At 42.7% G+C, this 15,946-nt stretch overlaps 1 protein-coding gene across 1 annotated transcript; it reads right to left on the bottom strand.

Moving 5' to 3' along the window:
• Positions 1 to 1,453: 1,453 nt before the first annotated feature.
• Positions 1,454 to 9,452, bottom strand: GSTO1 (glutathione S-transferase omega 1). The gene is made up of 6 exons (XM_049856130.1): positions 9,322 to 9,452; positions 8,975 to 9,083; positions 5,001 to 5,223; positions 4,133 to 4,231; positions 2,508 to 2,614; positions 1,454 to 1,691 (listed from the first exon to the last, which is right to left on the bottom strand). Exons 1-6 carry the CDS (start codon positions 9,353 to 9,355, stop codon positions 1,538 to 1,540), a joined length of 726 nt encoding a protein of 241 aa, XP_049712087.1. The 5' UTR covers positions 9,356 to 9,452; the 3' UTR covers positions 1,454 to 1,537.
• Positions 9,453 to 15,946: the final 6,494 nt, after the last annotated feature.

The following is a 15,946-nucleotide window of genomic DNA, read 5'->3' as shown; positions in this document are numbered from 1 at the left end:
GGCCCCCAGGCGCCTGTATTAGCGTGGGGCCTCATTTCAAATACAGACTTCTCGGACCACCCCAGACATACTGAGTCAGAAATCCAACGGTGAGCCGTAAGTGATATTTATACACACTTCAATGTAGAATTAACCATCCAGAGGTTTTCCTCACTGATACACTTTGCAGAAGTACAGGAAACCAGACCATAGTGGGGTGGGTGGACAGCCGCCTTAATTTCGATGTAAGAGGTGCGTGCGTACCGGCTGTTTTCCATGTCTTTGTATAAGCATCTCCAAGTTTCAGCCTTGTTTGCATCGTCTGTAGAATGAGTTGATGCTCTCCAGCCTACCTTATTCTCATGGAAATGATGTGATGACAGAAATGGCAAAAACCCAATAAAAAAACCAAACCCAGTGCCGTCAAGTTGATTCCTACTCATAGCGACCCTATAGCACAGAGTAGAACTGTCCGGTAGAGTTTCCAAGGAGGACCTGGCAGATCTGAACTGCCAACCCTTTGGTTAGCAGCCCTAGCACTTAACCACTACACCACCATGGTTTCCAAAAGCCCAATAGACTATGGAAATGTATGGAAGACGACATAACTTTGAGTGGGGATACTCTACCCACATCCATTGCCATGGAATCGATTCTAACTCATAGCTACCCAATAGGACATAGTAGAGCTGCCCCATGGGGTTTCCAAGCCTGTAATCTTGTTTACTTATCCAGTCTTCTACACTGGATTGGCTGTAATCGTAGTAGTATTTAATTGTGGACACGGGACACGGGAAGTCCCTGGGTGGCTCAAATGTTTAAGGGAAGTTTGGCAGTTCCAGCCCATCCAGAAGCACCTTGAAAGTTCTGGCAATCTACTTCCAAAAGGTCACAGCCTTGAAAACCGTATGGAGTGCAGCTCTACTTTGCAACATATGGGCTCACCATGAGTCGGAATCAACTCAATGCCAGCTGGTTTGCCTGTTGGTTTTGGATGGGAGACCTGCCTTGTGCACAGCCTGGGGCTTGGGAGGAAGGATGTGAAAGGAGTTAGAGACTGAAGACTAGGGGACCAAGGAGGGAGCCACCCAGTTACCTAACTTTGAGGTGATGTAGGCCTGATTTTCAGTGGTTACAATGGGAATAGAAAGGGGTAAAATTAAGTCAGTGATAGAATGAGGAGCTGAAAATTTCTGGACTTCGAAGCTCAAAGAAAAGAAATTTGAGGACATCTCTTGAAGGGTATCCAAGTGGAATGTCTTTGGGGCTGTCAGAAGTCTAGATTGGAGGCCAGATCTAGCTAGAGCTGATTTGAAGATTTTCTGCGTAGACTGTGATAGCTGATCCCTTAGAGTCACTGAACACTCCGAGTCTGGAAATGTCAATGCAGGAGGCTTTGAGGGGACCCTACAGTCAGGCCATGTCAAATCAGTCAGAGAAGGTGATCCAGTGAGACAGACGGGAGAACACTTGGTGAGACAGAAGCATGTTATTCTTCATATCTAGTTAAGGATCTTCTAGTGAAGATGAGACAGATCATTGCTGACACCTGCCCCTATCAGAGCCCGTAGTCATAGGCCTCGAGGCTGCCCTGCAAATAGAGTTTAAAGAAACCCTGGAAGGCCTTGGCATCCATGTGGACGGCGGATACTGCAGGATCCTCCAACATGGCTGCTATCCAGAGCTTAAGTTTTGGAGTGTGGTCTACACACCTGTGGGAGGAGGAAAGAACAGAAAAGTGTGAGCTAGGTTAAGTAGGGAGGCATTGGAAGTCTCCCGCATACCATCATCATCACTCTGCAGTTTCATTTTGTTTTTCTCTAGCCTTTTAAAAAATCTTTGTTTAAAATGCATCTAATCACAGAATATTAGATTTGGAACAGATTTGAGAGGTCTTTGTTTTGTCAAACAGGAATCTGAGACTAGAGGGAAGTGACTTGCTTAGTTAGCATGGGAGCTGGGACTAGAACCCTTTCTTGTCCAAACTGAGAGACTGACAACTTTTTGAAATGACAATATGAAAGACAATGAAGAATATTATTATTCTATGGCCAAATTGTGACTAAAAGTAACTACAAATCGCTCTGAGAGGTGGGAAGAAGCCTAGGTGGCTGCCAACAGACTGCCAAAATGGCCCCCACATGTATCTAAAATTTCCCTTCAAAACATGGAGTTTGGAAATAGTGTGGAAATCTTACAGGTGAGTGAGAGGTAGCATTAGCCATACAATCCTGTACAACATCCTTATAAAAGTTCACATCCTTATGGATTTTTAACCAGAAGGGAAACAATAAATGACTTAAAACATTTTACTATATGTCACAGCACACCCCCTCCACCCTCCAGAAAAGGGGCAATGGTGAGTGTGGGTATATGACATGCCCGGGATGGTCCACGACACTCACCCTGTCTGACTGTTCCCAGTCATCAGTTTTATTAAATGTGTTTTTCCCAGGAACAACAGAATAATATATACCATTCCAACTGCCATTGTCCTAATTTATGCACAAAATATTCAAATGTCTTACTCAGATAACTCCATTGCTTCCAGCCGTTCCATCCAGGGCCAGATGAGGTAATCAATCATAGACACAGAATTGCCACCAAAGAAAGTTGTCTTCCTATTGGTCAGAACCTGAACATTAGACAGCATTAAGAGTATGCATCAGAAATGCTGAAGGCAAATTTAGTAAAGCAGGCGAGCACAGCAGCTTTCTTCCTGCCATATCCAAGTTTTTTTTGTTTTTGTCTGTTTGGTCAGTTTAAGCTTTAGAGTCCCTTGGTTTGGGATGAAACAATACAACAAATAAACTGGAAAGTAGACACAAAACAAGCCACAGTGTACACCTGTGTACTGACGAAGGACTGGTTCTCAGAATATGAAAAGAACGGGAAATCAGTAAAAAAGGCAAACAACCCATTAGAAAAATAGGCAAGACTCGACTTTCACAAAAGAGGATGACCAAGTGGCCAATGATCATTCAAAAAAGTGCTTAAGTGCATTAGTCATCAGGGAAATGTAAATTCATACCAAAATGCAATACCACTACACACCTACCAGGTTGGCTAAAAGGAACAAGACAAAGTAATTAAGGATGTGGAACTGCTGCTGACAGGAGCGTTAATTGGTACAAATGTTTTATAGAAACAGCCAGTCCCTATGAAATGGTTTCAGAGATTAGAAAAGAGGGAGAGTTACTCAACTCAGAATATCCTTGATACCAAAACCAACTAAAGACACAGTAAGAACAGAAGATTATGGGCTACTTTTATTTATGAGCTCAGATGCAAGAATCTTTTAAAAATTAATTCTACAGTGTATATGAAAGTCCACTGAGAACAAGTAAGTTTTATCCCAGTAATAGTAGGATGATTCAACACCAGAAGAATTTATCAGTAACAGTGTATTCTGAATAAGGGGAAAAAACTCTATGAACATCTCAGATGCAACAGATGCAGGAAAAACATGCAATAAAAGCCAACACTCATGACTTGAAAAAAAAATTGGCAAACTAGTAACAGAAGACTTTCTTAAGACGAAAAAATTTTTTGATAAAAACTATGGTAAACTTCATACTTATTGAGAAAATGTTAGGCTGCATTCCCATAAAAGTAAAAACTTCAGGCTGATTATGAATGGAATATCTCAAGTCCGAGGGGGATTCTAGTTAAAAGGCCCAAATGGCAGCTCTCCCTCAAAGAAGGTCTTCCCCAAGCATCTTCCCAAAGTCTTTGCTATGGGTTTTCTACATAAAATTAAGGAAAGGGGGAAAGAATAACGCTTCGACTAGAGTTATGTTAAATTTTTATTTTTTAATACATGGACAAGGAATGGAAGCAAGCGTAGAAAAATGAAAACATAACAATTTGTGGAAATGTGGGTGAAATTTTCTCTTTTTTTCTTGTCATTTAAATGTCAAGGCAAATAAATATTTTAAAAGCAAGCCCATGACAAAATATTTTTAGGCATTTTGGTTTACTTATTAAACACAACAGCTAACCACATCTGTTGTAAACTAACCCTTATGTAGTATGATTACTAATGGTCATAAAGTGACTTGGGAAATGGGTGTATGAAGAGAGTAGAAGGAAGAAAAAGGTTGAAATAGTGTATCAGTTACTCTGATAAAAGCTAAAAGCAAAAACGGGTTACCTCCTCTAGCTTGCTGAGTTCTTTACACAGTTCTTCTTTGACGCCAGAGCACTCTTCCTTATTTTGGCTTCTCAAAGTGCTTATCATCAAAGGTGGTACCTAGGCAGAGAATAATTTCTTAGGTTATAAATTCAAGGCTAAGTGTATCTTCCCTCTCCACAGAAAAATGTGTTAGAACCCTCAGGAGTTCCTGGCGTCAGGGTGTTCTAGAAACATCAAGGGTGCTGAGTCCCCATGTACATAGAGGTCATGTACTGATGTCAGAAATACTTTTGTTGCCTAAGACTTTACCAATTTTACAAGTTGCAGTTAATAGAACCCAATGAGTCTCTTTTGTTTGTTACCTTTTTTCAAGTCTCCTTGCTCTATCTTGAAAATGTCATATTCCCCTTCTATCATATCTCTGACAGCAGCTATCTCTACTGTTCTTTCCCCCTCATCCTGCTTAGTTGGACAGTTCCCTCTTCCTTCCTCACTGGCTTCACTTTACAGTATCTCCCGAAACAACATGCTCTTCCTGTAAGTCCCTTCCATCTTCCAGGTATTTCTTTCTCTAGAGACAAGATATTCCTTTATAATATGCTGACCATACAACCCAGGAAACAAGATTATAGGGATATCATCTGGCATACTGAAGAAGTTCGGCATGGCTGGAGCATAAAGTGTCAGGAGAGGAGAGAAAAGGGGTTATATTGGAAATGTAAACACAGGAAGTGGGTCATGAAAGAGCTTCAGCATATCAGAGCTGACAAGAGCATCTTCCTGTCTTGTCTTCCTCTTCCAAATCACTGAGCCATAAATGACGGCATTGATTTAGCTTATAAAAACAAAGATTTTTCAAATAGGAGCTTCAATTTCTTACACACACCTTAGAAAATAACTCAAAGTCCATCTTTTGGCGAGCTTTCTCATAGGGGTCATCTGGTAACAGCTTCTTCCCTGGATATACTTCATCCAGGTACTCACAAGTGATGGCAGATTCATAGATCAGCTGGCCCTGACTGTTTTCCAGAACTGGTACCAGACCAAGGGGATTCTTCGTAAAGAACCACTCAGGCTTATTTTTCAGGTTGATGTTGATGACTTCATGCCTGAAAGACACACAGAAGATGATGAAGAGAGTACAACATTTTTGCACTTGAGAATAAATCCTCACTGGCCCTGCCATCCACTTAGCAATCAGACCCCCAAACCTAGGAGTTGACTCCGCCTTCATGCCTTCCTGCCACCCTCCCGTCCTTTTTCCCCCTCACCCTCTGCTTGGCATCAAATTGACCTGCCAGCTCAACCCATAAATTATATCTGGACTGTGTCCATCCCTCAGTTTCACTGTGACCACTGTCCAAAACATCTCTCACCTAGACCTTTACAACAGCCTCTCAACCAGCCTCTCTGCTTCTACCATGGCTTCCCTACAACCCACTCTTCACACACAGCCAGGGTGAGTCAGGCCACCCTCCTGCAGAAGGCCTCTCGATGGATCCTCATTGCCATGAGGATAAAATCCAAACTCCTTACCATGTCAAGACACACTGGATGTGGCCTCTGCTTACTTTTCTCCTGTGACTTTTCCTCTGGTCATTATGACCTGGCTACACTGGGCCCTGTTATATTCCTTGAATTGGCCAGACATGTTCCCGCCTTGGAGCCTTTGTGCTTGCTGTCCTCTTCCCAGGCCATGATCCCAGGTCAAACACAACATCCTCAGAGAGATGCTCCCTATCCATCCACACTGAAGCAGCTGTCCAGCCTCCCTCTTTTACATGATCACCTGGTTTTATTTTCACTGAACTGATGGTATCTACCTGCAATTATCTTGCTCCCTTATTTACACATTTATTATCGGTCACCTTCCTACAATCTAAGCCCCATGAGAGCAGGGGTCTTGCTGATGTTAATAGAACAGTAAACATACAAATGAATAAAATTAAACCTGTAAATGCTATGAAGAAATTAAAAAGTTTCTAGATAATGACTCAGTAAACATTTGTTGAATTAAATAAATGTACAAAGTGGAAATTTTTAAAGACTGTCAATATTATACTCCATTTTTGGCTAAGAGGTCTCTTTTAAATTTTATCAGACAAATAAGAGAATTGGGTCCAGTGTGTACTGTATGAGAATCAACATGGTAAAATCCAAGTCCTTTTGCTAATTAGGATTAAAAAAAAAATTCTTGCTTTCTAAAAGGATATTAAGGAATCCTAAAAAGCCACCCCACCAAGTAAATTTTCAGATTAAATCTCCATGATTTGATATTTAAAAAAAAACATCGGGTGGGTAAATTAAAGTAAACCAAAAAGGAAGAAAAAGTGAGGTTCAGACTATTTTTAAATTATAATTAGATATTTTGTATCTTGCCTGAGAGATTTCATATGAAACAAGAGAAAGTTTCATACAATTGTTAAAACCAGGTTTATATAACTGTCAAAGCTGGGTAATAGTTTGAAAGAGCAGATTAGTTACTCAAAAAGAATATACACCAACACAGTTTTTGTTTCCTGTTTCCGCATCTGCAGCGATAACTAACAGCATTGAATTCTGAGGTTTTAAAGATGTAATCCCTCATGGAAACAAAGGAACAGCAGTTTGAACACTACCCTGTATGTGTGTCCAATCGTGCACGTGCGCGCGCGCGTGTGCGTAGGCACTAAAAAGTTCACAAGCTGACAGAACACTGGGCACTCAGTTGCCGGCCACTGCCAGGAAAACAAGGTTTTTGTCACCAAGGAATTATCAACATAATTTCTGAAAATGTATACTCTGGAAAGACCATGTACATCCTGGGCTTTTGTGATAAAGAAGGCTCTCAGGACACATACCCACTGCCGTTGAGTCGATTCCGACTCATAATGACCCTATACATACATTTGGGTAATGTGGCATTGTAAACCAACAACTCAAAACACTTGCCACGACAAGTTGGAAGATGCACCTTTCAGAGAAAGATGTTTTCTTATATCATGTAATAAGGAAACCCTGCTGGTGCAGTGGTGAAGAGTTTGGCTGCTAACCAAAAAGGTCAGCAGTTCAAATCCACCAGGCACTCCTTGGAACCAGTATGGGGCAGTTCTACTCTGTCCTATTGAGTCACTATGAGTTGGAATTGACTCGACTGCAACGGGTTTTTGTTTTTGTTTTTATTATGTAATAAAAATCTAGTGCTTCATCACTGACAGTCTCCTGGGGCTCAAACTTAATACTGATTCATAAATATGCAGTAAATATCTGCTCTTTGCCCTACCTAGCAGGATCACCCTCTACACTTTTTTGGTAAAATCCTTCCAGTGTTCCTTTGGAAACCCATCTCAGTTACTAAGGTAGGATTGTTTTTAACCTAGCATTCCAGAGAGGGGCATATAACCCAAAACTTTGTGCCCCTGAATCTAGCTGTGTCCTGTCCCTGGATTTTTCAATTACATGAGTACAATAAATACCTTTTTTCCATTCCAGTTTAAATTAAGTTTCTCTTGTAATGGAGGGTATTCTGTATAGTAAACAGTGTTTTGGATAAAAAAAAAACTTTTTTTTTCCAATTTACTAAATGATTTTTTTCTATGTGTTCAGAATCATGGTTTTATCTAGATGAGGTATGCAAACCTTAATGAAGGGATGGCTAATTTTTTTTAATTATGTATTTTTTCTTTAGAATACATGTTATATTTCTTTTAGGGAAAAGAATTGCCTGCCTAACCATTCTCCTCCTCAAAGACTAAAATTAGTTTACAAACTCTAAGCACATAGATGGAGAATCCCTTGAGGATGGGAACTACGTTTTAAACTTACACTGTGCTTGCTACAGAACACACACACACACCTTGCCATCAAGTCATAGTGATCCTACAGGACAGGGCAGAACTGCCCCATAAGGTTTCCAAGGAAAGGCTGGTGGATTCAAACTGCTGACCTTTTGGTTAGCAGCCAAACACCTAACCACTATGCAACCAGGGATCCAGAGGTATGTAATTAATGTCTGTTTAACAGATTCCAAAGGTCATTTGGCAGGGAAGCCTTTCCAATAGATACTTAGTGGCAAGAGAGAAAAGCCAAGCTACTATTGCATATTTCCTGTGGATAACAGTGCTAGTTTCAATACTGTGGCTTTGCCAAGGGCTGAATTTTTAGGCATAGATGCTTCCCTTTATTCGACTCAACCAATAACCCAACATACATGACTACCTCTATTAACTCAGTACTCTGCCAGGAGAGTAAGGTCTGGACTCTGTCCTGGGAGGAAATTACTAGCTATTCAAGGAAGGACCGTCTACAGAGAAAAACAGCAAACAATACAGGGTGCGCAGGACAAGAATGGAGAAGCCACAGTGAGGAAAGCAGAAGGGCAGTGGCACAGGAATCAGGAGATCTACCACGGCTAAAAGCTTCCGCGTGACGTTAACAACCGACTGACATAGGGCAAATCATTAGCTTTACTGGAGCCTCAGCTTTTCTGATAAAAAAAATGTAGCTGGTTAAACGAGGTATCCTAGACCGGCTGATTAGGAGCCCTGCTCACTGTAAGATCAGTGGTTCGAACACACCAGCCGCTCTGCCGGAAGTTGTGGCAATGTGCTCCCATACAGATCTACTACAGCCTTGGAAACCTACGGGGGCAGTTCTACTGCCCTAAAGGGTCGCTATGAGTCAGAATCCACACGACGACAACGGGTTTTTTAGACCAGTGGAGTCCACGGCAACCCAACCCCACCCCTAGGGGAGACGGTTCATAACTTTCTATGCTCCCCAAACGGCTGAGAATGATTTATTTTGCAGTAAAAATAGCCCTGGGGCCCGTCCAGGATTCCCACCCCAGCTGCCCTCAACAGCTCCAGCCAGCGTCCTCACCGGATTCCCTTGGCATTCAGGACCAGGAGCGTCCTTTGCGCGAACGGGCAGAACCTCATGCTGTAGACGCGGATCAGGCCCTCCGGGACCGGCCCTGGGGGCTCGCTGCCTGCCAGGGGTAAGCGGGGGTGGTTATGGCCGGGAGAGCGGCCCGCGATCACCGCCCTCCCGCCGTCCCCGGCCCGGCGGGTGGAGAGGTCCCGCGCGCGGCGGCCCGGGGCGTTCTCCACACGCGGGAGCCCAAACGGGTGGCCTCACCCCTGGAAGAGCTGCCCCCGGACCCGGACCCGGATCCGCGGCCGGGGGCGCCGAGGTCACGCCCCCACCCTGCGGCGGGCAGGCCTCACCTTTCCCCAGGCTCCGGGCTGACCTCCCCGACATGGTGGCGCAGCGCAAGCTCCGGCACAGGGTTTGACAGCGATTCAGGAAGTGGGTCGTCCCTCCCTTGGTCCGCGGTGCGAAGAGCAGTGGGCCAGCCGCGTCTCGGTACCGAGGACTCTCGGTGCTGCGTGGACGCTGAAAATATATCTGCGCGCCCACGTGCCCTGTGGGAGAGCCCGCCCGACGCGCGCAGGCTCTGTTGCCTACCCTCTTCCAGAAGGAGCAAGCCACCGGTGCAGCCTGAGCGCTTTAGGGAAAACGCGGCCGAGAACCAACACGAGGCGGCAGGCCCCAGGCTTCCCAGTTTGCCTGGGATGTCTCTTAAGACAGGGCAGGTTGCGGTTGTGCCAAAGTGTGTGGTGCAGACCAAGAGAGGAGCCCCCGTCCAGATACACAGAAAAGGCTCGAAATCGTCGGTCATTCCTACCTCTCTACAAAGGTGTCCTCCAGTCAGCCCTTCTCGCAGGTCCACTCCTAACGGGACCCCCCGGATCCCACACTCCGCAGTTCGGCCAGAGAGCGTACCCAGCCACTCTCTCAAAACATATATGTATTTCGATAACCTGGCATTGTGAATCAACAAGTCAAAACACCTGTTGTAAACTGGAAGATGCACTTTTTAGAGACAGGCATGTGCTCTTAGGTTACATATCATGCAGTAAAAATCTAGTGCTTTCATGGTGCCCTGGAACCCCTTTCCTAACCCCTACATCCCAGGGCTGTGTAAGTAGACGCTCTAGCCAAACCTTTGCCTAAATTCACTCAGCCCACCTGCTTGACTCTGAGCCTCGGCCCTTACTAAGGTCTCAAAGACCAAATGTTTAATAAATAGGTGCATTTGGAAACCCATAAGCGGACCATTATTCTGAGGCTAAAACTAACTCTATCTCACAGGTAGCCCTTGTCACAGCTCCCTCTCTTCCTCAGGGTTTCCCCAACTTGAGGGCCTGTGACCAGGGGTCAGCACTCTCACATGGTTCATGCTCTCCAAAGGCTCTTGTTATGAGCTTAATATGACTACTGGGAGGGCCTGCCCAAAAGATCCCAGCCTTGAAAACCCTACAGAGCAGTTCTGAGACATCTGCCCTGACTTATCCTCCTACGTGGAGCAAAATAAGCTGCCCTTTCTTCTGAAATTGTCCTTGACAAGATAATCACAGAGCGGGCCATAGATGGTCTCAACCTGCCTCTGGGTGGAGACAGAGCATCCTAATGAAGAAATGTTCATCCCTTCCTCCATCCTAAGGGATCGAACCCTTGTCTAAAGAAAATGCATAGTCATCCCCAAGCTCTGAGCGCCTGCGTGAAGGTCAGTCCTGAATAGTCATGATGAGTTTGCATTTCCTTGTCAGCCCTCTGTAAAAGCCCACCTCCCCAGGCTGCCTGCCAGCAGCCTTGGAGGCAGCAACCCTGATTATTCCTTTCTTTGTACAAGGAAATAAAGGTGTCTTTCTGATCTCCCACCTCGGCCTCTTGTTTATCAGCTGTAACAAGTCACACCGAGCAAAACCTGGGGTTTTCACCTGGCAACGCTTCTACTCTGCACACATGGGGTCAGCGTGACTTGGAATGGGCTAACTGGCAACTAACAACGATAAGAACATACTGAACTTCATAAACAGATACTAAATTAAGAAAAAATTAAAGCATGTTTTTGGTAAAACATGGGCCTTGCTTAATTAAATCTTTTTAGAAGGACTTGTAGCACATTAATGATGTGATACTAATTAACACTGTAAATGCAAACTTAGGCAAAACATCTGATTGGCCAAAGTTAATTTTAAAAAAAAAAATTCCTCAAGGTGTTATTTCCACTAGAAAATTCGAAAACCACATTTAAAATTTTTTACATTTTAGACCATTTACTTGGAATAGCCTGTCCCCTAATCAATTTGAATGGTGTAATGTTTTGTTGTAATAATTCGAGAGACCTAACTTATCCATAAAGAAAAAGTTCCTCAAAGTAAATTGAAAATAAAGATACTGTTTCTGTAAAACCATGTACATAGTGCATTACTGCTATGCATTATAGTAGATCATCTCCAAGCCCTTTGTGGCTGTACGCATAACATGTGAATGTCTGGATGCACTCTGCTGTTAGTCACAGTTAAAAGGTACATACCTGAAACCCATTGCCATTGAGCTGATGCTGACTTATAGCGACCCAAAAGGACAGAGTAAAACTGCCCCATAGGGTTTCCAAGGAGCGCCTGGTGGATTCAAACTGCTGACCTTTTGTTAGCAGCTGTAGCTCTTAACCACTATGCCACCAGGGTTTCTAAAAGGTACACATGGTACTGCACATTTTTAAAGAATTAACATAAGAGGCCCAAATTGAATTAATTCTGCCGGTTAAAGATCAAGAATTAGGAGCCCTTATCCTGTGAATAAGGGGAGACCCTGGTGGTATAGTGGTTAAGAACTACAGCTGCTAACCAAAAGGTCAGCAGTTTGAATCCACCAGCTGCTCCCTGGAATCTCTATGGGGCAGCTCCATAGGGTCGCTACGAGTCAGAATCCACTGAACAGAAATAGGTTTGATTTTTGGGGGGTTTGTGAATAAAGAGTCCTGGTGGCACAGTGGTTTAAGCACTCCACTGCTAACCAGAAGGTTGGTGGTTCAAAGCTACCAGTGGCTCTGTGGGAGAAAGATGTGGCAGTCTGCTTCACCTAGAGATTTACAAGCTTGGAAACCCTATGGGGTTGCTATGAGTCAGAATCGACTAGATGGCGGTGAGCTTGGTTTTTGGGTTGGATCCTGTGAATGAGAAGCCCTGGTGGTGCAGTGATTAAAGTGCTCAGCTGCCAACCAAAAGGTGGGCAGTTTGAACCCACCAGCACGCCTCAGAGAAAGATGTGGCAGTCTGCTTCGGTAAAGATTTACAGCCCTGGAAACCCTGTGGGGCAGTTCTACTCCATCAAAGGTTTTTTTGTTTGTTTTTGGTTGTTGTTTTGTTTTGTTTCTAGTCGCCTGTGAAATAAGGAGCCCTGGTAGTGGATGTCAGTGGCTTGGAAGAAAATCCCAGAAACAATGAGAGCATTCTTGCTGAATCAAGGAGCACTGTTGGCGCAATGGGTTAAGCACTTGGCTGCTAACCAAAAAGCTGGTAGTTTGAACCCATCCAGTGGCTCCACCAGCTTCTGTAAAGGTTACAGCCGAGAAAACCCTATGAGGCAGTTCTACTCTGTCACACGGGGTCACTGTGAGTTGAAACTGCCTTGACAGCACCCAAGAACCTGCTGCATCACTAAGTGCTCTTGTTGACACAGGGGACAATATTGTGTAAGGAAAACAAATGTATAGGTATGACTCTCATTTGAAAAAGTATTCTGAAGAGCTGAATTCTGAAAGTGAAGAAGTTATTTCCCTTATATTTTCCTTTTTATATTTGCACAAGATGGCCCTGGACTAGGCAACATTTCATTCTGTTATCCATGAGATTGTTATGAGATGGAGCCAACTCAACAACACCTGACAACAACAGCAACAATATTGGATAAAAACCTATGTCTAAATAAGTTTAAGAGATCTTTTATGATTTAAAAAAATCTGTATAAATAAGTTTAAAAGCATTCTTTCAGTAAGTATAAAATTGAAGTTCTGGTGAGAAAGCATTATGCTATAGCTAAATTGGTAGGTTTTTATCCATTATCAGTTCATCTTACAATTGGTGAAATCTTAAATTTGATAAAATACAGTATGTCTCCCTTACAGTCACCCCAAAGTACTTACTGATTTATTTCTTGTTACTCTATAATGTATTCTGTCATACTTATAAATTTCACTGTTTTGTTCTTGGATCATCTCCTACAAAGTCTTCCTCCTACATTATTTTATCTTTCAGTTAAGTACATCGTTGTTAAACACGTGACATAGTACCATCCAGAGACCCTGCAAGGGGTGCTCCTGCCATGGCCCCCATGCTTCAGAGGGTTCCACGTATCACATACACACACACAAATAAGTCTATTAAAGAACACACAACTGTCTCTGTCAGATGGAATCCAGCATTTAACACTTCCTCAGCACAACTGTAACCCAAAAGATTTGCTGTTGTGACTAACCTCCTCCCCACCCCAGAGAAATGCTTCTACAGCCTTCTTGCCTCATCTCCTTGAAATAAATAGCTACTGTCTTTGAACCCTGTGAGGTTTCTGGGTTGTGCCCCTCCTAACGTCAGAAACGGACACTGGTTTGGGGGTGGCAGAAATGGTCCACTCCTTCCTTTCAGAGAACATGAATGTATTAATTCACACATAAGTAAGTATCATTTCCTAGCAGAATCAAGTGACTATTTTCTTGCTTCTCTTTGGTTTCCAATTTGTGGTTCCAGGAGTTCTCACAAATTAGTACACGACATTTGTACGTGGAGGTTGGGGAATGTTTTATAAGATAAAACAGTTCTTGTTACTGTTGTTAGGTGCCATCAAGTCAATTTTGACTCATGGTGACCCCATGGGACAGAGTAGAACTGCCCCATAGGTTTTTTTAGGCTGTGATCTTTACAGGAGCAGATCAGCAGGTCTTTCTCCTGAAAAGCCACTGGGTGGGCTTGAACTGCCAGCCTTTCAGTTAGTGGCCCAGTGCTTAACTGTTTGCACAACCAGCGCTCCTTTTGTTATTACTAGTAAATGTTATAAATATATATATATATATTTATATAAAATATCTGGATGTGACATATATGAAATGTATGAAGCATGAAACCAATTAGGTACTTTGGCAACTAGATGAACATTAAACACTAGTATTGTAGATAGTTTTGTTTATATAAAATATTTAATAAGATTTAATTAAATCTAAACATTTAAGTGAAAATTTTTACCTTTATTTAAACAATTTTTATTTGAATTTCTAATTTTCATTCTTATAATTTATATTTTGACTTTTTAAGTTCAATAAATAATTGAAATTGTTGCACAAATAGTTAGTCTCTGTTTGTATTCTTGCCCCAGAATTAGGGGTGGACCAAATGTGACAAGGAGCTCTGGTGGCACAATGGTTAAGCCCTGGTGGCACAATGCCAACTGAAAGGTCTGTAGTTTGAACCCATCAGAGGCTCCACAGGAGAAAAGACCTGGTGATCTGCTCCCATAAAGATTACAGCCTAGGAAACCCTAGAGGGCGTGCCACTCTGTCCGATAGGGTCACTATGAGTCAGAATGGACTCAACAGCATGCAACAACAACAGCCTAACTCATGTTTTGACTCATAACGACCCTATAGGACAGAGCAGAACTGCCCCCTAGGGTTTCCTAGGCTGTAATCTTTACATGAGCAGATCACCAGGTCTTTTCTCTCACCCAGCTGCTGGTAGGTTCGAACTTCCAATCTTTCTGTTAACACTGAGTGCTTTAACCATTGTCTCACCAGGGCTCCTTAACATGTATCATAAAAACCCAATCATAGACGCGTACAAATATCTGAAGTTGACAAATAAAATCTGGATCTCTCAGATTAGATGCACAAAATAATGATATTCCACCATTTTTATTAACTGCTTATTAGCCCAGGAGCTCCATAAAATGTGACCTCTTCCCATATCACTTATTCTAAAAGTTCTGGGAATTACAATAGATTCCCTATTGTTCCTCCTCTTCCAAAAAAATACTCAATCCAAACTAAATGCCCAGCTCAATTTAAAATTTCCAAGTCTGCACATCTCCTGTAAAGAAGAATTCTTTAAGACAATTAAAACTACCTGGGTTCAAATTCATTTGAAAGTTGTGAGATTTGGGGCAAAAATCCTAGCCTTTCTAAATCCCCATTTTCCTGTCTACAATAAGGAGAAAATAGTACACGTAACACAAAGATGTAAGATGCCAGGCACGGACTAGCAGCTTCATAAAAGCTATTATTATACTTACATGGTACCATTGATTTGGAAATAATATTTTCCTATACCTATCCTCTCTCCTTTGAAAATGTTCTGAAAGTCACCCCCTAAGAGGCTTCTGACCTGGATCACCTAGAAATGACTTCTTTTCTAAGTATAGTTCATTCCTGTGCTTACACATGATGAAAGGGTCACAGGCAAGCTGACCTGTAATGGTCACTGACACAGATACTGATCCAAAAGGCTGCTTTTTTAAGGAGCATTTTAGGCTTGTTTTCCCTGTTGATTAGGTGTCTTCTGACAGGAAAAGACCCCGACCTCACACCATAAGCAAAAATTAAACCAAAATGGATCAGATTTAAATGTAAGAGCAAAAACTATAAAATTCTTAGAAGAAAACATAGGCATAAACCCTCATGACCTCAGATTAACCGATGGTTTCTCAGCTACAACATCAAAAGCACAAGCAACGAAAGAAAACAGATAAACCGGACGTCATCAAAACTAAAAACCTTTGTGTTTCCAACAACACCATCAAGAAAGCGAAAAGACATATATATGTTATGATTCCATTTATATGAAATGTCCAGAATAGGCAAATTTATAGAGACAGAAAGCAGATTAGTGGTCGCCTAGGACTGAGGGGTGGGGGTGGGGTAACTACTAAATTGCATGGGATGCTGCTATATATTCTACAACACACAGGACATTCCCCTCTCCCCATCCCCAAATGCTGAAAGCGTTAAGGTTGACA

Source organism: Elephas maximus, chromosome 16, assembly GCF_024166365.1.
Source record: "Elephas maximus indicus isolate mEleMax1 chromosome 16, mEleMax1 primary haplotype, whole genome shotgun sequence".
In the NCBI taxonomy this organism is placed as follows: domain Eukaryota; kingdom Metazoa; phylum Chordata; class Mammalia; order Proboscidea; family Elephantidae; genus Elephas; species Elephas maximus.
Note: the sequence above shows the minus strand (reverse complement) of the source record. Positions and strands in the feature narration are given on the sequence as shown.